At 43.8% G+C, this 26,558-nt stretch overlaps 1 protein-coding gene across 1 annotated transcript; it reads right to left on the bottom strand.

Moving 5' to 3' along the window:
* Positions 1 to 11,225: 11,225 nt before the first annotated feature.
* On the bottom strand, positions 11,226 to 12,776 carry LOC147724157 (endogenous retrovirus group PABLB member 1 Env polyprotein-like). The gene has a single exon (XM_086966958.1). The coding sequence runs from the start codon at positions 12,774 to 12,776 to the stop codon at positions 11,226 to 11,228; it is 1,551 nt and encodes a 516-aa protein (XP_086823084.1).
* Positions 12,777 to 26,558: the final 13,782 nt, after the last annotated feature.

The raw sequence follows: 26,558 nt of genomic DNA, 5'->3' as shown, positions 1-26,558 counted from the left end.
TATAATGCCTTTATGGATTGTTTTCACGTAGGAAGGTGCCTTTTCCTGCACAAAAACAATCCTGTCTACAACACAGTCCCCCTTGCACCATGGTGCAAGGTTGCCTGAATTGTCGCTAGACCGGCATAATGGCAACAGTGCAGAGAGAAAGGACAGGAATGCATCCTATTGAATAAATAGGGTGCATTCCTGCCATTTTACTTTGAAATTGGGTAGTGCAGCAAGGTGAATTGCCACACAGCCCTAAGCCAAGACCCCATATATGAGGGTCTAAGTAACTAAGAACACTAAAAAACAGGTAATGAGATGAACAGAGGTAGAATCCTGGTTCAGATCTGTGTGGCAATATTTTGGATGGCCTCCTGGGACATTGTTTTTTTTTATGCATAGTCATTTTGGCAATTCTCCGGTCCGAATGATTAAATCTTTTGACAAGTGTCAAGTATATTTTGTGGGATGCAGTACCTACTTGTTTTCCAAGCAACCTAGCTGCTGGCTGCAGTTCTCCTGAGGGTCCAGGGGTGTGCTGAGGCAAGCTTTGCACCTGAGTGGCCCCTGAGCTGATGATGTTGCCAGGGGTGTTTTCTTGGCCTGTGATCTGGTTGATGATGCCCATGTGCCTGCTGCGTTCTACTTGTCGGGGGTACACCCCCTCTTCTGGAAGCAATGTGTGATTTTGTGGATGCAGCCATATCCTGCCTATCTCAATGCTAGAGTTTTACTCAAATCTGCTGACATTTGTGAAAAGTGTATATCATATTAGGCCAAGTTGTGAATGCACATCCCTTATTACAAAATCTAACTGGCAATGTTATGAAATTATTAGGGCCAGTCCATACATACACCTACAATTGTTAAGAACATTTTTCAATATACCTTCATTACAATGACATTTCCAAATACAGTATGCCAATCTAACCACATTAAGGTCAGTGTAGACATACAGATTTCTATTTATTCACAATATATAATCACACATTTTACTCATGCTAGTGATCCCCACTCATGCTGAAGTTTTAATTGAAAAATATTACCCATGGTCTGTAATGTTTGAGTTGGCCTTGCATCATGCAAGGGGGAGGAAAGGGAAAGCCAAAATCTAAGTGAGATGTGTTAAGGTGAGCAAGGGCAACGTGTGTGGCTCTGCATGTCTAGAGCAATTTGGAGTTATACATGGCAGAAAAAACTGCAGACTTGCCTTACTCTGTGGCAGGAAGGCATTCCATAGGTGAAGGATGGGTGTCTCAATGCATTAACACATTCTTTTTTGACGACTTCCCAGATTTAGAATCAGTGCTAGACTTGGAAACATGTCAAACTATATCAAGTCCCAGATTAGCCTAAACCATGAGAAATAATCACATTTTTCGTAGTATTTTCCCACATTCTCTCAGTTCTGCATTATGATGCACAAAAAGAATGAGTAAAAAACATCTCAAGAGTGTGTTTGTGCAGGCAGGTGTCCCTACCTGCCCAAAACTATTGCTTGCCCCCTTGCACCATGATGCAAGGGTGCCTGCATTAGCACTAGTTAGCTAAAAGTACATCACCACTAGAAAATAACAGGAGTGCACTGTATATTGGAATTACTGAGCATTGACGTCCTTTTCTTTTCGCACAGTACAGGAAGGTGGCTTACCACATAGGGCTGCATGAAAGCTAGAGATAAATGCCACATAGGTTAGATACTGCTCATAAGGCTGACACTGAGTTGTCAATCTATGGGAAACCTAAAGCTAATGTCCTGCTGGCCAAACGTAGACCAAATCTTTTGAATACATGAGGTGAGGCCTACTGGAGCTGAATTGGTGCTTTGTGTCCTATCAGTAAGATGAATAACTGAGATATGCAGGCTGTCATTGATGTGACATCGAGTAGGCCACAACACAAGTTCCCTGCCATGAGGACATCTACCCTCACAAAGTGCATAAGACTGGCTCAGAACTATTGTTTAGCAGCAAACATTGGAGTATTACATTAGCTACCCTGCATCCACACAGCCTCCAGGGCATCAGTGTAATGGGGCCACTGTCACTCCATTCTACATAGGTCTGAAATGGCACCTCTGATGGAGGGTCAGAGAACCCTGAGACAGGATTACAACAGATATACCTCAGGGAAGTGGCAATTGTGAAGCAATGTTTGGATGATATAGAAATGTCGCACACATGTGCTCCAACACATGGTGAGATGTTAAGTGTGCTATCTTGTAGGTTGTAATCAAGATATCCCTAAAGCTGGGATATTCATGCCTCATTTCCAGCATCGGTGCTATGCACATGGTCAAGACTGATTTGCATATGGCTGTGTTCAAACTGGAAGGATATGGTGAGCAAATAAACGATGGATTTGGGCCCAGATCTCTGTACTGGGGTGAATGTATGCCATAGTTCTGCATTCTGTCCATCAATTGTTGTTTTTGCATTTGGAACCCGAGTGTGATGGGTATGCCCAGACATGGGTCCTGTGCTCCCAATGCCACTGGAGTTAAGCTTTCCTGCCTGAAGAGGGGTGAAACCCCGAAACTGGTCCTAGGATGCTTGTTTCCAGTCCAGGGAGGACCTGGCCTGGCAGTTCAGGCTGGACTGTTCCCAATAGGGAACAGGGCCAAGACTGATTTGCAAATGGCTGGGTTCAAAATAGAATGGCATGGTGAGCAAAATAACTATGGATTTGGGCCCAGATCTCTGTACTGGGTTTAATGTATGACATTGTTCTGCAGTCTGCCCATCAATTGTTGTTTTTATATTTCCAGCATCTATCAGTTGTGCAGTGATTGCAATGTGATGGCTAACCTGGTGACAATGTAAGGAATGCCTATGCAAAATGTAGTTAGGTATGGCACACAGGTACTGTTGTAGGCATACCATCCCCATTTTCAAGTGGGGTACAGCTGAAATACTTGCTAACACCTAAATTGACACTAAATGCACATTAACTTGGCTCATTGTATGTTTGATGATTTGTCTAAACACGATGTTGTGTTTGATCAATAAACCTGAGAGATTTGTTGTCAATTAAGGAATGTGGCGCCATACACAATACACTGTTACAACTAAAATGATTCACACACTTGTTACAGGGTGACAATCATGTTACAGTGACACTTACTTTCTGCATCTGTATCCCTGAAGCTATACATTTCACAGTGTAAAAAAGGGCAAAGTCCACCTGCAAAACAAATATGGTAAACTTGCATTAAACATAGAGCAACTACACAAAGCTGTAAATCTAAACTAATCACTCTGACATACCAATGTAATGGTACATGTAGACACTCTTAGTCACATCTGTATGTAGAGCTGCCTGAGGATGAAAGGCCAGAAATGTCTAACATCATGTGCCATAACGATGTCCCAACCATGTGCTGTTGTAAATGCTGCCCTGCTTCATCACAGGACCCCTTGCAACATGAAGCAATGATACCTGCTTTGGCTCTAGGCAGGCAAAAGAGAACCAGCGGTAGGAATGGAGCCACAATTATATTTCTCCATTCCCCCCTCTGATGGCGATTAAACCATCACAAATTACAATCAGATCATTATCAGATTAGACCAATCAAAACCTAGTGGTCCTGAGCATCTTTTTTGTTGACCCCTTTAGATACTTCATATCATCATCATTTCTGCGCTGACATTCTTCTAACTCCACATCTGCTCTCTTTCTCTTCACTTACTGCACTCCCTGTTTGGCTTGTGCACACTGATATCCCTTAAAGATCAATTATAATGATATTGCACAAAGGGTGATTATCGAAAGTGGTTTCAAAATGGCACCCAAAATTCCACTTCTCAAGCTTCCAAACCATGACTTACAGAAGCAAACCCCTTTCCAAAAACTTCCCAGGCACCTGTCGCTTTCAGCTCTTTGAAATCCCTCATCAACCTGGATATATTCTTAATATATTTCTCTGCGTCCTTACTTTTGCCTTGAATCTCTTTTTGTCCAGTTCTCTGTCCTGGGGTGAATGTATGACATTGTTCTGCATTCTGTCCATCAATTTTTGTTTTTGCATTTGTCACCCCGAGTGGAACGGGTATGTCCAGACGATGCTTGAGCCTCTACATGCACTTCTCTAGCTAGGGCGACTTTGTATTTCTAACCCCTTGTCAAACCTGAACCTGCTGTAGTTCTAATTAAAACTCACTCCTAGTCTTCTAATATAGGATATATCAAGGTCATAGTGTAAACAGTATGTCCATAAAAGCAAGCATATGTACATAGATGTTTTTGACAGGTATATGCACACTATAAGGTGCATATGTTGAGTTATACATCCAGTATTCAACAGTCAGTTGAATGTTATGCAAGTTGTTATGAAAGGGTAGAACTGCTCATGCCTTCTGTGAAATAGTGTTTCAAACATTTAAACCTTCATTCACATGCACAAACATAACTCTTATGTATCTAGCACTAATGGAAGCATTGACATTCAGTTAAATAACCCTTGAGTGACTGGCACACCCAACAGATAATTCTTGCCACCCCTTACATATCGATTTAGAGCAGCAACAGGCAGAAACAGACCCATAAATGTGGTAGTAGAAATTGATCTTTAAAGCACACACAATAGGAACTGAGTCAATTATCCTGATGTATAGTAAAGTTCTGATATTAGCAAGAGAAGAAGCCCTTTCAACATGTCTGAGGTCTGGTAAACTTGAACCTGTACATGGAGTTCTACAGCTAAACAAATGTGATATTTGAAACCGCTTCAAAAACCTCAATCTACTGCAGTTCTACTTATAAGTCACCATAAGCTAGTATGTACCTAGTTCATACGGAAAACTTTATGGGGCAGATTTATGATCCCCAAGGATGCGCCAGTTATTTTGCGCCATAGCACCGCCACCCATGGTGCGCCGCATTTACAATGCGGCACACCATGGGGCAAAAACGGCACAGATGCGTGATGCATCTGTGCCGTAAAGGTGGCGCATTGCTGGAGTTTGCAGCTCCAGCAAGTCTCGGGGGTGCCCCATCTTTACAATGCTGCATCAAGACCTACGCCAGCTTCAAGCAGGGGCAGGGTTTTGACGCAGCATTGGCCTGAAAGTGACTGAGTGAAATCTTATAGATTTCACTCAGCCACTTTTGCGAGGCGCACCTGCCCCGGAACGCCCACCCTGCGCCGGAACGCCCACAAGTGGCGCAGGGCTTTACAACGTGACGCATCTGCCTAGATGCGTCACGTAGTAAATGGGTCCTAGGGATGCGCCACGTTTACGCCACAGTTGCGTGAAGCAAACGTGGCGCAGTCCCAACATAAATCTGCCCCCTATGTGCATAAAAATAAACATAGGTACATAGATGTTTATAACACGTACATGCACACTTTTAGACGCAGATGTTGACTTATATATCAAGTATTATAAATTCAGTTTAATGTCATGTAATTGCATATGAAAGGGCAGAGCTACTAATGAATAGGCCACGTTACATCGCATGCATTACAATCATTGCAATGACCCCGTTGTTACATTGCATACTATTACAACGCAAATCATTATGACAACTTGCTGTAGGGGTGGGGCGCTGGATTTTATAATACTATAATTTACTATTCCAATTCCAGTTTGTGCAACAGTAGGGAAGGTGTTGGGTTTTAAATCCAACACCTTCTGCCCCATACAGCAAGTCGTTGTAACGACTTGCGTTGTAATGGTATGCGATGTAACAACGCAGTCGTTGTAATGACTGCGTTGTAATGGCATGCATTGTGTCGCATGCATGGTAAACAATGTTTTCCTTTAATAATGCATCCTCTCAGACAGTGTTACAGCCATCTACACCTTTACTCACATGTTTAGACACAACTGATATGTACATACTGCTAATGGAGGCAGCTACATTCTTACTTAAGCAACTCATTAGTGACTGACACACCCAAGATACAATCTGCGCCTCCCTTCACATATAGATTTACAGAGAGAAACTGTCAGAAATAGAGGCCGCAATGGTATGTAACACTTACAACGCAACTTTTACGTCGTAATGCTGTTACAACGCAGCTATTACAACGCAGGATCCATTACATCGGATGCCATTACAACGCATGGCATTACATAGCAGATGCTATTACAACGCATACCATTACATCGTAAGTATTGGTAAGTATATCATTTTTTTAAATTTTATTTAATATTATATAATTGATTTAATTATTATTAATTATAAAAAAATATTTGTTTATGTTTTTAAATATTATAAATTAAATATATTAATTTAAGTAATTTTTTAAATAAGTATGAGAATAGGAGTATATGTTTTGGGGTACTGAGGTATATGTTTTGGGGTGTTGGGTGTTTTTAGGTTTTAGGGCAGGGTTTGGGTTTTGGGGTACAGGGGTGTTTTTAGGTTTTAGGGCAGAGTTTGGGTTTTGGGGTACAGGGGTGTTTTTAGGTTTTAGGGCAGGGTTTGGGTTTTGGGGTACAGGGGTGTTTTTAGGTTTTAGGGCAGGGTTTGGGTTTTGGGGTACAGGGGTGTTTTTAGGTTTTAGGGCAGGGTTTGGGTATTGGGGTACAGGGGTGTTTTTAGGTTTTAGGGCAGGGTTTGGGTTTTGGGGTACAGGGGTGTTTTTAGGTTTTAGGGCAGGGTTTGGGTTTTGGAGTACAGGGGTGTTTTTAGGTTTTAGGGCAGGGTTTGGGTATTTGGGTACAGGGGTGTTTTTAGGTTTTAGGGCAGGGTTTGGGTTTTGGGGTACAGGGGTATTTTTAGGTTTTAGGGCAGGGTTTGGGTTTTGGGGTACAGGGGTGTTTTTAGGTTTTAGGGCAGGGTTTGGGTATTGGGGTACAGGGGTGTTTTTAGGTTTTAGGGCAGGGTTTGGGTTTTGGGGTACAGGGGTGTTTTTAGGTTTTAGGGCAGGGTTTGGGTTTTGGGGTACAGGGGTGTTTTTAGGTTTTAGGGCAGGGTTTGGGTATTGGGGTACAGGGGTGTTTTTAGGTTTTAGGACAGGGTTTGGGTTTTGGGGTACAGGGGTGTTTTTAGGTTTTAGGGCAGGGTTTGGGTTTTGGGGTACAGGGGTGTTTTAGGGTTCAGGGGTAGGTTTGTGTTTAGGGATAATTAAATTATATTTACCATTTTTAAATTAATTAAAATATATTTAATAAATTAAATTAATTATTTTACATTAATTACATTTTTAAATTAAATTAATTAAATTAAATAAATTATTAATATTAATTTAATTTAATTTCAATTTTAAAAATATGTACATTAAACTAATTTCATTATTTTAATTAAATTAAATTAATTACAATTTTTATTAAAATTACATTTATTAAATAGATATTATTTTATTAAATTAAATTAATGACTATTTTAAAATGTATTTTAATTACATTATTTAAATTAAATTAATTAAATTTACTTAATAACATTTTTAAAAAAAGGTATACTTACCTATACTTACGATGTAATGCCATGCGTTGTAATAGCATCTGCTATGTAATGCCATGCGTTGTAATGGCATCCGATGTAATGGATCCTGCGTTGTAAAATCTGCGTTGTAACGGAATGCGACGTAAAAGAACGCGTTGTACTGACACCAATCCGGCAGCAATGTACTAAGAGACTAATACATATAGAAAAAAGCTGATAAGAAGTGCGACACTTATCCACATGTGTGTACTAAAGGTCTAACACTACCAAGTGAACCCTTCAGACAGTAGCTGTTTCAAAATGTTGCTGGACTAGTGCACTTGAGCCTGGGCAGGTACTTCTACTGCTAGGCCAACTTGATATATAAACACCTTTGCAAGTCGTATTCTGCAATTATACTCCTTAAAAGTTATTCCTTAAGATTGCCTGCGGCTATGTTATAGGATTAAATTAAATAAAAGCAAAGATATGTCATTAGAAGTTTTTCACAGGTAAATAGACAGTTTTAGCGATATATGCCGATTTATACATCCAGTGTTCCATATTGAGTTGAATTCCATGTAAGTCGTCATGTAAGGACAACACTAATACTACATGCTCTCGCACAGTGGTTCAATCATGTACACTGAGACTCATATGCACAGATACTACTCTTATGAATGTTCCGCAAATGAAGGGAGTTACTCTGTCACTGAAACAACTCACTACTAACTAACATGTCCAACAGGCAATACATGCTACTTATTATGTGTAGATGTACAGAACAAAACTACCACAAACACGGTCAGTAACCCACTATGACAGTGTAGTATATTTAGGAAAAATTCCACATAGGAGCTGAGACACTTATTCAGATATGTAGTAGAAGAAGTCTGACACTACCAGGTGAACTATTAGGACAAGAATCTCTTTTAACATGCTGGAGGCCTAGTATACTTAGTAAATCCCACTGCCTTACTGTTGCATTGGAATTTTTATGGGAACACCCACCTTGCACACATTACCTGCTGCGTCACACAGGACACACAGCGCAGCACTTCCACCACACACGTCAACAAAAACGATGCAGGCTGACTCCTCCGTTGCGTCATAAATCTGACTTAAGCTGTGTCGCCTTGAGTGGTTCAAGGACAATGCAGAGGCTTTTACATCTGGGTTTTAGCTACAAGAGAAACCTGAGAGTTCACTAATGTCTTTTATGAAGACAGTAATATTTTCTGGTATATGTCATCTCCGTTAATATGTGTGTTTTGTCATGTGTGGTGTACTGTAAACGTAAGGCTACTTACAGGTATATTGTTTACTTCTTTTCATGACGTATGTAGTGGGGGGTACAGTGATGACTCACGTTATGTGGCTGGTATTAGTCCCCCTCACACTTTTAGAAAAAGCTTTACACCTGCACCGGCTGTCTGAATAGTTAGTAGCCCACTCGTTACAAGACGTTCTGTTGAGTTCAGTATTGCTGAACCAACTTTCAGAGTGGGGGGTTCTACTAGCAATGGACATATATTGACCTGTGTGCCTCGAATGTACTTTCAAAGCTGCTGAGAAATATTTTGCTTTTCAATCAAACACGTCTATTTATACACCTGGTAGAAAACCTCTTTAATACTGTGGACCTCTCAATGTAAATGTATCCAGCAAGAGGTTCACTAGCTAGAATGACAAAATATTCTAAAAATGCACTCACAAAAGGAAAAAATCGCAGCTCTTCATGCAATGTCAAACAGTTTCCAGGCATAAGACAGTTTAACTTGAACACTTCAAGTATATTAAGTAAATACATGTTATTGTTAGGTCTCCACCTTAACTCCTTCAAAGATATATGGGGTGTCACATCTTCTCTCCCCCCCCCCCCCCCCGCACCTGCACTTCTATCACCTGTGGCTAAGTTGCTACTATATGTTCCACATGCTTCTCAGAACAGCACGCTTTTGACTCGTGTTGCAGTGCCTTTCTGTTTTATAAAAAATTGCACATTCCCCACTCCTCATGCTTGTGATTGTTCTAAGTATATTATACACATGTAGCTTTCATCGTTTCTGAAAAAAGATGCATTTTATTTAATGTGCAGTAATGGCTTGCTTGCAATGACAAGACTATTGTGTGACTCTTACCTCGGCTATTTATCAAATGTCAAGGTCCCTAAGCTTTCACATGCACTATGAGTCACATTAGTAATAGCATCATGGCTTTGCTGTCCTCACAGATATTTGTAGTGAAGAGACACAGCATCGCACAATTAGGGCTCCTGCAAACAGCACAGCCCCTGAAGTTAAATGTCAACATGTCCCTTCAGCATTTGTCCTTGAATAATACTTGACTATATTGAGTCGGATGCGTTAAAAAATTGCAACTGTAAGATTCGAGCACATGGTCAGGCTTTTTTTCTGCTGTCCTGAAGCACCCCTACGCATAAATAATTCCAGAAAGCAATTAGGTTCCTATGATCTGCGATCTTCCAAAATATTCCTTACACAACCGTAGGCACACAACACTGAAACACCCCCTGTGTGTATTTATTACTTTTTGTAAACAGTGTGGGGCCTCATTTATGAAAAGTGACGCATCGCTGCGTGAAAACAGCGATGCGTCACTTTTCACTGCGCCCTCCTTGCGACACCAATGATGCAACATATTTACAGTACGACGCATCATGGCGCAAGGAGTTACAGATACATCAGTATTTCTGACGTATCTGTATGGCGCAAAAGTGATGCATTGCTGGAGTGTGTCACAAAAGTGATACAACTCCAGAAATGTGTCCTTTCACATGGGGCAAGACCCATGAGAAAGGGCCTGCGTCAGTCCTATGCCTGCTGTGAGGCAGGCGTAAGAAATTGACGCATTTGTGTCCTAGAATTGGCGCTGTGAAATCTTATAGATTTCTTGCGTCAGAACGCCCCCCTGAAGGACTGGGCTATTCTAAGGCCCAGCGGTGCCAGGTGACAACACCTGAAACCTTCGTGGGTTACCTGTCCTGGCGTACAAATCCCAGAGACACGGGACACTTCCTTCGGCGTCAAAGATCAACGTTTATTTACTGCAGGGATACAGAGATCGCAAGAAGTACACGAAGTGTAGGTTCTGAGAGACTGCTTCGAATTGCAAAAGTGGATCGCTCTTTTTATACACATTTTCGTCATTGCACAACATGGCGAACAAAGGTTACAACTCAGTTCCCACAGTAAAACTTCAAAAAGGGTTGCATTCATGCTTTCAGAAGCCCGGAACATAATTACAGTAGCATCGCCGGTTCCCAACTGTAAAAGCACGTTATCTCCACATTAAGCACATTCCATTCTGGCTGTAAACGAGTTAAGAAAAGGAACAGAAACAGGTGCAAGGAAGACAAAGACAGACAGCAAATTGAAAAGAGTGTAGGGGCAATATCGGAAGCGTGATCGCAGGATCAAAGGATTTGAGCCTAACGCATGCACGGCTGAAACAATAGACCGGCACTGCAAGATGAGCCTTGAGCGGAACCATCTGCATTTGCCGTGTCATCCCCCTAGTCATAAAGACACACTCAAAGGGATATGCATCTTCCGCAAGAGTTTGGGAAACCCAGGGTCATGAAGCAGACATTGTCCGTTCGCCGGCTACGTGAGGGCAAGAAACAAAATGGATGCCGTATCTAAAATGGAGACCGTGGGTTCAGATGAAGAAACCCACGAATAAGACGAATGGTGCAAAGTAGAGTAGCGAAAACGCATACACCCACTAAACTTGTCATTTGCGGTTCATAGATACCAAACTCGTCCATATTCGAACAAGCTCAAAACGTTCTTACGATTCTCACAGAACCTCAGACGCTCCTTTTGCCCTCATGTAGGCAAGCACTAGTCGATATCAGAATCGATTTCGATATTCATCAGATCGTTCAGCTGTTGCTGGAACATCATCCTATCCATCAATGTCTCTTTGGTAACAGATGGTCGTCTTATACACGTTGTAGCGCAGAGGCCACATAAGGCTGGACCACACTGTACACAAAGACAACACGTGAACAGAAACGTCACAACAACCCCTACAATCATCAGAATCTTCCAACCCCAAGTCGACATCAGACCCCAAAACCATCCTAGAAGCGTCCAATTACCTTCGTCCACGTGTATGGACTCGGAGATTTTATGCAACTTCGAGATGGCTTGATATACAGTTGGAGCGTTATCAGGAATGAAAATACAGCAGCTCGAATGGAACACCTTGCACACACCACCTCTCTCTGCGAGAACAACGTCTAGGACCATACGGTTCTGCAACGTCATAAGTCTATCCGCCTGAAGCTCTGCTGTCAGATTACCAAGAGCACTTGCAGTTATATTAGCAGTCGATTCTACCACACGAGTCAATTGTCGCAGGTTCCTACTATTAACCATAGGTCCCCAAAACGGCAGGAAACCCTTAAAGAAATCTCCTGCTTCTTGACCGGCAGTGTCCTCTTCGCTAATAACGCCTCTCACAACTCTGGTCTTGTGATAGTCCGAGGCAACTGTAAAAGTCGGTGGCAAAAGATTCGCAATATAACAGGTGCCCGAGAAGTCACGGGGCAACCATGTATACGCGCGATCATAACATACAAAATAGGTGCCCTTGGCAGTCAGGAAAACAGGGGAAGAGAGCATTGGTAAAACATACGTTTCAGTACAAGCACTCTTCCCAAGCTGAGCTCTTGGATTTCGACCAAGACCTTGCAGGCAGAAACGACCAAGGTGGGGTACGATCCAGATCGGAGACGAGCTCTTAAGCTGTCTATCACCCACTGACATACTATACTCAGCCTCACTCAGATCCTTGTATGCTCGCACCTCTCCCTCTGGAATAAGCGATGCATCAAAAATATCTCTATCTAAGTCAGCAATCGCTATTGCCAAAGACTTATGGTACGGGCCGGGACCAAGGTCTGCAGAGCGTGGCTCTCGACGGGGGTAGGAATCTAGTGCACTACGGAACATAGTTTGGAATGCCCGCGCTGACCCCTGGGCGCTGTAAGGAAGAACCAAATACGGAATACCCCTATCCATGGTATGTGGCATTAACCCACACACCCAACAGTTGGTAGTGTTCATCACCAGTTGGTGTTGATGAAGGAGTTGAACAAAGGAGTTATTCATAAATTCCGCACGTCTAACCTGTTCATGTTGGGGCAGGGGATGAAAGGAATGTGGAGAAATAGTGGGAACAGAATCCAGATCAGGAGATGGAGAAGTAGGTGAAGTGGAAGGCAATAACGACTGAATTCCAAAATACACTCCACCCACAAATAGCATAGAAACGGTCAGGAACAGCATGAAAACCTGAAACAAAAAACATTTTGTTCGCAAAACCTTATGCAGTTTAGATCTTGACGCCGACATCCTCTCTACTTCTGACAGCTTAGAGAACTCCATCCTCTAAAAACCGTCTGTATCGTTCTTGACGCACTTCGTTCTGAGTAGCGATTATCAATTCCCAGGAATTCCCAGGAATCGACAAAAGTAACCGACCCAGTGTCAGGAACCTGCTAAACAGAAGGAAGTACCCGCACGGCCCTACGGTCAACCCGGATGATAGGTTTTAATCAAACAAACATTCAAATTAATATGAATCTTGTAGCTGTACAGAAGAGAAATATACGTAATGTAAAGAACATGAATTTAAAAAAAAACTCAAAATCAAATGGAAAAATGCAAATGTTCGCAATGTTCGTAGCAACAGTGAAAGGTAATGTAAAATTTGCAAAACAAAAGGAATGCTTTATTAGTCCTTGTCACGCGATCGAAGAAAGTATCAACTTTTCCCAGGCCGAGTTTGCTCTTCAAACAACGGGTCAGATGTCAAAACAGTGTTCGATCGATCAGGTGATAATTCAGAACTCGAATTCTCCAATGCTGAAGACGACGATACAGTTCCAGATGATTCAATGAGTGTGTCTGACTGAACTGAATCGTTCTCTACAGGTTGAGCATCACTGAATGGCACATATCGTAGAAGGGCCTCAGTCTCCGTTGGGGCAATTCCTGCTTTCACCCAGTTGTCTGCTGGCAAAGGAAGTGGAACCTTCTTTGTATGGCTGGCATGCACCCAGTGATTCCGGCCTTTCAACCGAACTGCAGTCCTTGTTGCCAGCAGGACTTGGTAGGGTCCCACGAATCTTGGCTCAAGATTACGCTTTCTCCCAAAATTCCGGGTAACGACCCAGTCACCAGGTTGGAGACGATGTCCTAGACCTTCTGTTTGTGCCGGCAGAGCTTCAAAAACCTGTTGATGAATCAAACTCAATTTAGCAGTCAGATCATAAAGATAGTCAATCAACATTGGATATTCGAGACTGTCAAATGCCTTAGGCCTCGGAACTCCCCAAATATTTGCACAATCTCATATGGGCTAAGCTCTACTCGAGAGTGCACAGTCGCCCTGGTCGATAAGAGAGCTAGAGGCAGTGCATCAGGCCATGATAGACCTGTCGTTGCTTGAATTTTGGCAAGTTTCAGTTTCAGAGTCCCATTGTACCCTTCCACTAAACCCGCTGATTGAGGATGATTGGCGCTATGGAATTTCTGACGTATTCCAAGGCCCTTACACACACTCTTCATCACACTTCCCACAAACTCACTTCCGTTATCTGACCATACAATCCATGGCATTCCATACCGAGGAAAGTATTCCTTCAGTAGGACTTTCGCTGTGGACAGGCAGTATTATCCTTAAGAGGATAGGCCTCGATCCATCTGGAGAACGCGCAAACCACAACCAATACGTACTTCAAATTATTACATCTCTCCATATGGATGAAGCCCAACTGGATAACTTCAAAGGGACATGTAGGAGGAGCAAAATGACCAGGTGGAGTGGGGGTGCCCTTGCAAGTATTATACATCAAACATACCATACAGTTCTTAACCACTCTCTCAGCACACTTAGTAATCCCATCATTCTTCCATACAGAAGACAACAACTTACATATACCTTTCGCGCTAATATGTGACATGCCGTGAGCCATAGTAACAACGGCAAGCACATACGCATCCGGTAACATCCATCTCTGACATTCTGACAAATCAACCCAACATCCATTCACGTCTAACTTTTCCTTACTTTCTTTCCACTTAGTCTTTTCAGTTTCGGTGGCCTCATTCTGAATCGCTTTCACGCTTTCAACAGTGTCCTCACACATACCAGTCTCCGTCGGCCACCTTACTGAACTCGTAACGTACATTCGAGTTGGAAGATTCTTAGCTGTTTCCTTAGCAATCTCATCCGCAAACGCATTACCACGACCAACATCATCCGTATTCTTTTGATGCGCGCTGCATTTAATGATTGCCACCTGCTTAGGCAATGTAAGTGCGTTCAAAAGATCGTTCACGAGCGGTCCGTGTTGGATCTTCGTACCATGTGATGTCATAAATCCTCTTTCTCTCCACAATCGACCACAGCTATGTGCAACGCCAAATGCATACTGGCTATCGGTAAACACATGCACTCGCTTCCCTTTAGGCAAAACACACGCTCTTGTTAACACAATCAATTCTGCCGCTTGCGCTGAATTCTGACTCAATCTCGCAGTCTCCACAACCGTACTCAACGTCACCACAGCATACGCGGTCGTCACATCACCATTCGGCAACTTGAAGCATGAACCATCAACATACAAAGTACCATCGAGATCTACCAATGGAGTGTTTTTCAGGTCAACACGACCCTTTGTTTCTTCTTCAGTTCTTAGATAACAGTCATGTGGTGCTACATCACCTGATTCCACATTAATCGGCAACAATGTTGCGGGGTTCAGCACGTTACAACGCTTGATCTGTATATGACTTGCCAAAAGTGTCAACTCATAACCGGACAACCTTGCGCTCGTCAAGTGTTGAGTTTTCGTTCGATTCAAAAGAGTGTCAACTGCATGCGGAACCATCACTGTGAGCATATTATCCATGACCAGACCTGCGGACTGTCGAATGGACACCGCAGCCGCCGCTGTCGCTCTTAAACAACTCGGCAACGCTCTAGCTACCGGGTCTAAGGTCGAGGAAAAATATGCACATGGACGCTGCTTACCACCAAATTGTTGCGTCAAGACACTCAACGCACAACCTTCCCTCTCGTGAACGTATAGTGTAAACGGCTTACTGTAATCAGGAGTACCTAACACAGGAGCCGAACACAACGCATCACGCAGTTCAGAAAAACTTTTCTGACATTCTTCGGTCCATGGCAAAGGAGTCGAAACATCCTTGCACGTGAGAGCTACCAATGGCTTCGCTAACAATGAAAAGTTCGGAATCCATTGTCTACAGTATGACGTAATACCTAGAAAGGCACGTACATCTCTCTGAGTTGTTGGCACAGTCATTCGAGCAATTGCTGCAATTCTTTCTGGGGTCAACCTTCTTCCCTCCTTTGACAATAAGTGACCTAAATAGGTTACTTCTTGACAACAATATTGTAGCTTAGAAGGTGACACCTTGTGATGTAAATCACATAGATGCTGTAACAGCGATACTGTAGCAGTTTTGCAAATCTGCTCAGTGTCAGCAGCCACTAACAGATCATCAACGTACTGAATCAAGGCCGCACCAGCCGGTAACACAAACGCATCAAGTTGACTCTTAATGGCTTGACTGTAGATCGATGGACTCTCACAGTATCCCTGAGGTGCGCGTTTAAACCTGAAGCTGCGATCACCTAATGAGAAGCCGAATAGATCTCTGCTTTCCTCAGCAATCGGAATGCTAAAGAAAGCATTCTTCAGATCGAGCACCGAGAACCAAGAAGCAGAGGCTGGAATCAGGGTCAGTAGAGCTGTAATGTCAGGCACCACTGGAAACTGTGGAACCACGATTTTATTGACCTCTCTCAAATCAATGACAAAACAGTACACAGGAGGCTTAGATGGGTCAGTTCGTTTCAGAATAGGTAACACCGGACTATTGCACACATTTCCCCGTGTTTCCTCGATAACATCTTTTTTGATCAAATCATAAATGATCGCTGATAGCGCACGCTCTCCATCAAGGGAGATACGATACTGGGGAATGCGTGGCAATCGTACATTCGATTTCAATTGAATAACATAGGGTGGAATATCCAACAGGCCCACATCATTTGGACCCGTTGCCCACAAAGACTCAGGAAGGGAACTCAATTCCAGTGGGATCTTATCGGTTGACAAGTACATAGGAGAGATTACTCTCTGACCTAATGTAAGCTCCACTCCCGTAGGAGAGCAATACAAAGTCGCATATAACCGCTTTAACAAATCCAGACCCAAAAGATTCTCACCACAACCAGTAGTTAAAATCAAAGGAGCCTCTAGCTCACGTGACCCGATCATAAGGGACAAAGGGCTAGAAACTGGATTGCTAACCGGGGCGCCAGAGAATCCAACGGAAACATTTGTTAAGCCAGACAAAGGTGCTCCAGGGAGTTTTGAATGCATGATGGAACTTTTTGCTGCACCAGTGTCCAACAGAAAAGGCTCAACTACGCCTGATGTGGCAACTGCGACGTAAGGCCCTCTCTGATCAACCAGAACTGATACGACTCCCTCTCTTTGTCTATGGCTGTCCTAGTAATTACCATCTGCATCAACGTCATGCTCGATGTAATAATCGTCCACATGATACTGTGCAGATCTACCAGACGATGAATCGCGCTGATCAAAACAATTATTAGAATCGGATGAAGAAGTAGAACACTCGTTTTGATTTTGAGAGGTACCACGACCCCTACCTCGAGATGCCTGTTGAGGACCACTACGACCTCCATGAACCGAAACACCATTATTTCGGTCACGTAAAACAGGACAATTAAACTTCAAATGGCCCTCACCCCTACAATATGCACATTGATTATACCCAAGCATAGATCTGGGTGTAGAAGAGTCAGAACGCGACTGCGACCTAGAAGATTGCGACTGTGATCGATTTTGCTGTTGCAAGTGATTTTGATTGGAGCGCGGAGGATATGCTTGCTGCAACAAGACCTTAGTTTTAAGCTCCTTCGTTTTCTTATCTGCACGATCATTTTCTTCTATTTCTCTATTCTCATAATATTGAGCCGTTGCCAATATTTGAGCAGTGGTGGAAACAGCCCATGAGGTCTCTGAATTTTTTAATTTGGTGCATAGCTCAGGCAACAAATTTAACACAAATTTATCAACAAACAACCGCTGGCCTCCCTCAGTACTCATATCCTGACCACTATGATCGATGAATGCCTCCTCAAATCTAGTAACGAAATCGGAGACACTCTCATCGTTCTTTTGTTTGCAAGCAGACAATTTATCCCAGTTGACCCTCATCGCCGGCATAAGTGTCTTCATGAGCATAATGATCTTTTGGGGAAGATCCGTAATTAACTGTTCAGGCTTAGCCCCACCAACTTGCCGTCCGTCAGCCGCTACAAGAGCAGCCCAATCACCGCCTAATTCAGCTGCGTGATTCTCTTGACGAATTTTCGCCCAAATCGGTTGCGGTACTACGTTACCGAACAACATGTCAATATCAGCAAGGTTCATAATAGTAGCATCCACAAGTTGGGATAACTCCTTATAATAACCTGCCGGATTTTTTCCGGGGGTCAGGTAGAGATTGTTTCACCTGCAAAACTTCCGATCGCTTCCATGGGAGGTGTATCCAAACTCTCTGGAAGTGTGGCAAAATTGGAGGGTTTGCAGCAGCATTACCTGGCATCCACACTGGAGGAACTTCTCGCATAGGATACTGACCAGCTTGTGCTTTCGAATCATCAGAGTCGTCATCAAACAACACTTGAGGATGCACTGTAGATCTAAAAGCTAACAGACGCTCTACTGCACGTCGTACATTACCGCCTACAATCGTACCGTTCGAAAACTGATCCTGAAGTTCAGTCATATCGGGCGGTACATTATCTACCTCATCATTATCCCACTCTTCCCTCAAGGATTTACACATTTCCTCGAACACAAATCTTTGTGTGGGGTCATTAAATTGAGAAAACGTATCGAACACTATGCGCGGAGTGTATTTAGCAGGATGTCTAATCCACCTACGCGCCATAGTGACTAACGTCTCACTCTCCCTACCTCCAGGCATTTGACTTCGTCTCTGAGAGACGTCAGAGGCATCAGACTCAAGTAATGATCCGAAAAGCGGAGAATAGAGAGTAGCAACAGTATTAGGTATACGGCTACGAACAGAAGGAGAAGAGGAAGAAGTACAGGAGCAACAATATTAGGAGTAAACGTAGGAACAGTAGGAGTAGCCAAGATAGTCGGAGTAGCAGTAACAATAGACTGAGAAGGTACAGGCAAAGGAGCAGTATGAAGGAGAGCGGGTAAGGGAGCAAGGACAACTTGAGGAACAAGAGGATTCGGAGGAACAGGACCAACGACAGGTTGACTAGCAGCCGCCGGAACAACAGGTGGAAGAACAGGAAGAATTACAGGGGCTGTAGTACCCTGTGCATAAGGAGGTGGCGATTTTAATAAGTAAGACAACAAAGGATCCTCTGTCGATTCCTCTCTCTTCTCATCAGAACTTGATGGTAAAACGGATAACATTTATCCACCGCCATACGATGTAATCTAGTAAAAACTTCCTTTTCCTTCTCGTCTTTGTCTCGCTGATATTGCTCTGCACTTTGCATCATTGTAATAATACCATCTCTCTTATTTTTCTTTATCTGCTTGATTTCTTTCTGTTTGGCCTCTTTACGCTATAAACGAAAGGAATCAAACATGGCCGGCCTAGCTTTCTTTTTAAACAATTTTGGTTCGAGATTATCTAAAATCTCAGTTTCAAAACTACCATGGGGTGGCCAACTAAAGACACCATCGTTTTTAGTATAACGGATCCGATATTCATTATATACGATAGGGCCCACTCCATGTCGACTATAGAGCTCATAAATCGGAGTTCCAACTGGAGGTATCGGACATGAGTCCTCCAACCGGGAATCCATGCTGCAACATTTAAGGAAACCAAACCAAGTACTGCGGCCAGGCATCGTGCATACTAACCGAGTTTACAAACTTCAAGGGTTATCGAATTACGATATCCTCGCAAAAATACGAGACCCTCGGTTTTTGGCAATTGCAATCGTCAAATAAAAACCAACAACTAAGAACCAACAACTAAGGACCACAAATGCAATGGAACCATGCAAGCAACCAAGTTCGAACAACAACAACCAAGGACTCTGGGAGCGACCCACAAATACTTAACTGAGAGAACAATGGCGTCACCAAGAAGGCCCGTCTATCGTCTCGCCGTACAAAGGACTACGCCAGGCGCCAAAACAGGTTGATAGTCAGGGCATCGGTCTGTCGCAGCCGTCAGGAGGCGGGAATCTTCACGGGAAAAGTCTTCGGACCACTTATTTCGACAACAGGATCGATGAAGCGGGGTGCACCTTCCCTCGGAGATTTCACACGAAGTTCCTCACGATCGTCGGGCTTTGGACCGGTACCGCTGATGTCGCCCCACGATGGGCGCCAACTGAAGGACTGGGCTATTCTAAGGCCCAGCGGTGCCAGGGGACAACACCTGAAACCTTCGTGGGTTACCTGTCCTGGCGTACAAATCACAGAGACACGGGACACTTCCTTCGGTGTCAAAGATCAACGTTTATTTACTGCAGGGATACAGAGATCGCAAGAAGTACACGAAGTGTAGGTTCTGAGAGACTGCTTCGAATTGCAAAAGTGGATCGCTCTTTTTATACATATTTTCGTCATTGCACAACATGGCGAACAAAGGTTACAACTCAGTTCCCACAGTAAAACTTCAAAACGGGTTGCATTCATGTTTTCAGAAGCCCGGAACATAATTACAGTAGCATCGCCGGTTCCCAACTGTAAAAGCACGTTATCTCCACATTAAGCACATTCCATTCTGGCTGTAAACGAGTTAAGAAAAGGAACAGAAACAGGTGCAAGGAAGACAAAGACAGACAACAGATTGAAAAGAGTGTAGGGGCAATATCGGAAGCGTGATCGCAGGATCAAAGGATTTGAGCCTAACGCATGCACGGCTGAAACAATAGACCGGCACGGCAAGATGAGCCTTGAGCGGAGCCATCTGCATTTGCCGTGTCATCCCCCTAGTCATAAAGACACACTCAAAGGGATATGCATCTTACGCAAGAGTTTGGGAAACCCAGGGTCATGAAGCGGACATTGTCCGTTCGCCGGCTACATGAGGGCAAGAAACAAAATGGATGCCGTATCTAAAATGGAGCCCGTGGGTTCAGATGAAGAAACCCACGAATAAGACGAATGGTGCAAAGTAGAGTAGCGAAAATGCATACACCCACAAACTCGTCATTTGCGGTTCATAGATACCAAACTCGTCCATATTCGAACAAGCCCAAAACGTTCTTACGATTTTCACGGAACCTCACCCCCCCTGCATACATTATACCTGGCGTAGGTATAATGTAGCGCTGGGGTTTACAAAGTGACGTATCTACCTAGATGCATCACTTTGTAAATATGGTGCAACAAGGCACATTTTTTACGCTGCTGGTGCGTCACAAAAAGTGACGCACCGGCGTCGTAAAAGTGACGCACAGCCTCCTAAATGAGGCCCTATATTTTTGAGAGTAGGAGTTATCTGACACCATTGTTATCTAAAGATTGCAAATAAGTCGATAATGGGAATTCTTTCTTCCTCTGCTTTAATAATTGTGTGTTAGGGTATGGGTTAGATACAGAAGTAGCCCATTGGCGTCTAAAATAATAGTCCCTCTCTTCTGCGAGCTGGGAGCAGTCTGACTCTGCGAAAGCAATTCCACAGATATTGGGTCACTTGGGGTGTCTGGTTAAATTGTTTCTCTCACTCTACAGTTTAGTGTTTCCATGGAGGATTGACCTTACCTTAATCACTCTCTCCATGCTCCCAATAAATATAATGACTTCTTTCACCAGAATATCTATGCAGCACGCCTATTAAAACTGCCAAAAGTACGCTGGATGCTAATGGAAAAACCTGATCTTTCTGCAAAATGTCCTTTTCCCAAAACAAGGACAGCATCGAGTGCCCTGGACATTGCATGGGCAAACGCTAAATAAGTCCATATATAAAAACAGAGAATTAAAAAAAGGAACGGACAGAGTCATGCTTTTTAATACATGGGACCAAATCTTAATGGAGTGAAAATGTACGCAGTTTGACTCCTTATCGTTGTCTCTCCATGTCCCGATGCCCACCTCTTCAATATGAAAAGCGTTTTTTGTGCTGCTAATAACTTCAATACCTCTCAGGCTTTCTAAACGTGTATGGAAGTGGCTGAACAGATACTTTAATGTTAAAGAATACAGGGGTACGCACCTGTGTCCGAAACTGCCTTTGATAATACTGCATACAGAAGCTGTTTCTGACTGTGTGTCTATAAGTCCTTCTGTAGCGGTGTGACTTAGGTAAGAGAGAGGCTCTATGCTTTTATAAACCTGTACGTCAGTTGCTTTATGGGTGGCGTACTCTATGTAGTACTTCACATAGGGGCCAGGAAATGCACAAGTACGTTTTTAAAACTCAAAGGACATCTCTTAGTCTTTTAGGCAGAAACCACTGTGCTTTATGGCATACCTACAGCAAATCTCAGAGGAGAGTTAAGCGTACTAAACTTGAATATTAGACCTGCCTAACCGCTGAGGTTCCTTGACAATCATAAAGGCGTTTCCGACTCGTTCGAATATGGATGAGTTTGGTATCTATGAACCGCAAATGACGAGTTTAGTGGGTGTACGCGTTTTCGCTACGCTGGCCTGAACCGTTCGTCTTATTCGTGGGTTTCTTCATCTGAACTCACGGGTTCCATTTTAGATACGGCATCCATTTTGTCTCTTGCCCTCAAGTAGCCAGCGAACGGACACTGTCCGCTTCGTGACCCTGGGATTCCCAAACTCTAGCGGAAGACACGTGTTCCTTTGAGGGTGTCTTTATGACGAGGGGGATTACACAGCAAAGGCAGATGGCCCTGCTCGAGGCTCATCTTACCGTGCTGGTCTATTGTTTCAGCCGTGCATGCATTAGGCACGAATCCTTTGATCCTGCAATTCGTGTTTCCGATATTGCCCCCTACACTCTTTTTCAATCTGCTTGTCTATCCTTGTCTTCCTTGCACCTGTTTTTGTTTCTGTTTTTAACTCGTTTACAGCCAGAATGGAATGTACTTAATGGTGAGATAACGTACTTTTACAGTTGGGAACCGGCGATGCTACTGTATTTATGTTCCGGGCTCCTGAATACATGAAAGCGACCCTTTTGAAGTTTACTGTGGGAACTGAGTTCTAACCTTTTGTTCGCCATGTTGTGCTATGACTAAAATATGTATAAAAGGAGCGATCCACTGTTGCAATTCGAAGCAGTCTCATAGAACCTACACACAGTGTACTTCTTGTGATCTCTGCATTCCCTGCAGTAAATAAACTTCGATCTTTGACGCCGAAGGAAGTGTCCCATGTCTCTGTAAATTGTACGCCGGAACAGGTAACCCACGAAGGTTTCAGGTGTTGTCCCCTGGCACCGCTGGGCCTTAGAATAGCCCAGTCCTTCAGTTGGCGCCCACGTGGGGCGACATCAGCGGTACCGGTCCAAAGCCCGACGATCGTGAGGAACTTCGTGTGAAATCTCCGAGGGAAGGTGCACCCCGCTTCATCGATCCTGTTGTCGAAATAAGTGGTCCGAAGACTTTTCCCGTGAAGATTCCCGCCTCCTGACGGCTGCGACAGACTGATGCCCTGACTGTCGACCTGTATTGGTGCCTGGCGTACTCCTTTGTACAGCGAGATGATAGACGGGCCTTCCGGGTGACGCCATTGTTCTTTCAGTTAAGTATTTGTGGGTCGCTCCCAGAGTCCTTGGTTGTTGTTAAAACTTGGTCGTTTGCATAGTTCCAATGCATTTGTGGTTCTTAGTTATTGGCTCTTAGTTGTTGGGTTTTATTTGACGATTGCAATTGCCAAAAACCGAGGGTCTTGCATTTTTGCGAGGACATCGTAATTCGATAACCCTTGAAGTTTGTAAACTCGGTTAGTGTGCACGATGCCTGGCCGCAGTACTTTGTTTGGTTGCTTTAAATGTTGCGGTGCGGATTCCCGATTGGAGGACTCATGTCCGATACCTCCAGTTGGAACTCCGATCTATGAGCTCTATAGTCGCCATGGAGTGGGTCCTTTCGTATATAATGATTATTGGATCCGCTACACTAAAGATGATGGTGTCCTTAGTTGGCCACCTCATGGTAGTTTTGAAACTGCAATTTTGGATAATCTCGAGGCAAAATTGTTTAAAAAGAAATCTAGGCCGGCCATGTTTGATTCCTTTCGGTGATGGCGCAAAGAGGCCAAGCAGAAAGAAATTAAACAGCTTAAGAAAAATAAGAAGGAAGGTATCATTACGATGATGAGAAATGCAGAGCGGTTTCAGCGAGACAAAGAAGAGAAGGAAAAGGAAGTTTTTGCTAGACTGCAACATATGGCGGTGGATAAATGTTATCCCGTTTTACCGTCAAGTTCTGATAAGAAGGGAGAAGACGCAGTGGAGGACCCTTTGTTGTCCTATCTACTGAAATCACCACCTCCATACGCACAGGATACTACAGCTCCTGTGGTTCCTCCTGTACCTCAACCTGTTGTTCCGGCAGCTGCTGGTCAGCCTGCCGTTATTCCTGTCCTCCCGAGTCCTCTTGTTCCTCAAGTTGTCCCTGTTCCCTTACCTGCCCTTCTTCCTACTGCTCCACTGCCTATACCTTCTCAGTCTATTGTTCCTGCTACTTCTGCTCTCTTGGCTACTCCTACTGCTCCTACTGCTCGTACGTTCAGCCCTCATGTTGTTGCCCCTGTACTTCTCTCCTCTTCTCCGTCTGTCCGTAGTCGCATACCTAATGCTGTTGCTAACCTTTACTCTCCATTTGGACCGATCCTTGGGTCCGATGTTTCTGATGTCCCTCAAAGACGTAGTCAAATTCCTGGTGGTAGGGAGAGTGATACGTTAATGAAAATGTCACGTAATTGGATTAGGTATCCCGTTAAAAACACCCCACGCATGGTTTTTGAGACGTTCTCTCAATTTAATGAGCCTACGCAGAGATTTGTGTTTGAAGAAATGTGAAAATGCTTACGAGAGGTATGGGATACTGATGAGGTAGATAATGTGCCGCCCGAAGTGACTGAACTCCAGCATCAGTTTTCGAGTGGTATGATTGTGGGTAGTAATGTTCGACGTGCTTTAGAGCCTCTCCTATCCTTTCGATCTACAGTACTACCTCGAGCATTATTTAAGGATGAAACTGAGGAGTGGATGGCAACACCTGGTCAGTATCCCATGCGAGAAGTTCCCCCAGTGTGGATGCCAGGTGATGCTGCTCAAGTTCCTCCCATTTTGCCACACTTCCAGAGAGTTTGGATACATCTCCCATGGAAGCGATCAGAAGTTTTGCAGGTGAAGCAAACTTTGCCTGACCCTCGCAAAAATCCGGCAGGTTATTATAAGGAGTTATCCCAATTAGTGGACGCTACTATTATGAACCTAGCCGATATTGACATGTTGTTCGGTAATGTAGTACCTCAACCAATTTGGGCAAAAATCCGTCATGAGAATCACGTAGCCGAACTAGGCGGTGATTGGGCTGCTCTTGTGGCGGCCGACCGATGACAAGTTGGTGGGGCTAAGCCTGAACAGCTCATTACTATTCTGCCCCAGAGGATTATTACACTTATGAAGACACTTATGCCAGCAATGAGAGTTAATTGGGATAAACTGTCTGCATGCAAACAAAAGAAAGACAAGAGTGTCTCAGATTTCTTTACTAGATTTGAGGAGGCATTCATCGATCATAGTGGTCAGGATATGAGCACTGAGGGAGGTCAGCGATTGTTCGTAGATAAATTTGTATCGAATTTGTTGCCTGAACTCAGCAACAAATTGAAAAATTCCGAAAGTTCGTGGGCTGTTTCAACCTCTGCTCAAATATTAGCCACGGCTCAATATTACGAAAATAGGGAGAAGGAAGAAAATGATCGTCCGGATAAGAAAACAAAGGATCTTAAAACTAAAGTTCTATTGCAGCAAGCGTATCCTCCGCGCTCGAATCACAACGATGCGCAGCAGCAAAATAGATCGCAATCACAGCCTGCTAGGTCACAGTCGCGTAATGACTCCTCTACACCGAGATCTATGCTTGGATATAATCAATGCGCATATTGTAGGGGTGAGGGCCATTTGAAGTTTAATTGTCCGGTTTTACGTGTCCGAAATAGTGGCGTTTCGGCTCGAGGAGGTCGTAGTGGTCCTCAACAGGCTTCACGTGGTAGAGGTCGCGGCGTCACTCAAAATCAGAATGAGCGTTCTACCACTTCATCAGACTCGGATAATTGCTTTGACCAGCGAAATTCATCATCTGGTAGATCTGCACAGTATCATGTAGACGACTGTTACGTCGAACATGATATCGATTTTGACGGTAATTACTAGGACAGCCACAGACAAAGAGAGGGAGTAGTATCAGTTCCGGTTGATCAGAGAGGGCCTTACGTCGCAGTTACCACATCGGGCGTAGTTGAGCCTTTTCTGTTGGACACTGGTGCAGCGAAAAGTTCCATCATGCATTTGAAACTCCCTGGCGCACCTTTGTCTGGCTTAACGAATGTTTCCGTTGGATTCTCTGGCGCCCCCATTAGCAATCCGGTCTCTAGCCCTCTGCCCCTCACAATTGGGCCTCGTGAGCTAGAAGCTCCTTTGATTTTGACTACTGGTTATGGTGAGAATCTTTTGGGCCTGGATTTGCTGAAACGGTGTATGCGACTCTGTATTGTTCTCCTGCGGGAGTGGAGCTTACAGTGGGCCAGAGAGTGATCTCTCCTATGTACTTGTCAATTGATAAGCTCCCACCGGAATTGAGTTCTCTTCCTGAGTCTTTGTGGGCAACAGGTCCCAATGACGTGGGCCTGCTGGACATATCACCTTATGTTGTCCAATTGAAATCGAATGTGCGATTACCATGTATTCCCCAGTATCGTATCTCTCTTGATGGTGAACGAGCGCTGTTAGCGATCATCTATGACCTAATCAGGAAGCATGTTATCGAGGAAACTCGGGGAAATGTGTGTAATAGTCCTGTGTTACCTATTTTGAAACAAACTGATCCATCCAAGCCTCCTGTGTATCGTTTTGTTATTGATTTAAGGGAGGTAAATAAAA

This window comes from Lissotriton vulgaris, chromosome 4_1 (genome assembly GCF_964263255.1).
Source record: "Lissotriton vulgaris chromosome 4_1, aLisVul1.2, whole genome shotgun sequence".
NCBI classification, from domain to species: domain Eukaryota; kingdom Metazoa; phylum Chordata; class Amphibia; order Caudata; family Salamandridae; genus Lissotriton; species Lissotriton vulgaris.
Note: the sequence above shows the minus strand (reverse complement) of the source record. Positions and strands in the feature narration are given on the sequence as shown.

What these genes read in the sequence shown, in the direction of transcription:
- LOC147724157 (XM_086966958.1), bottom strand. Translation starts at nt 12,776, where the DNA reads ATGGAGTTCTCTAAGCTGTCAGAAGTAGAGAGGATGTCGGCGTCAAGA.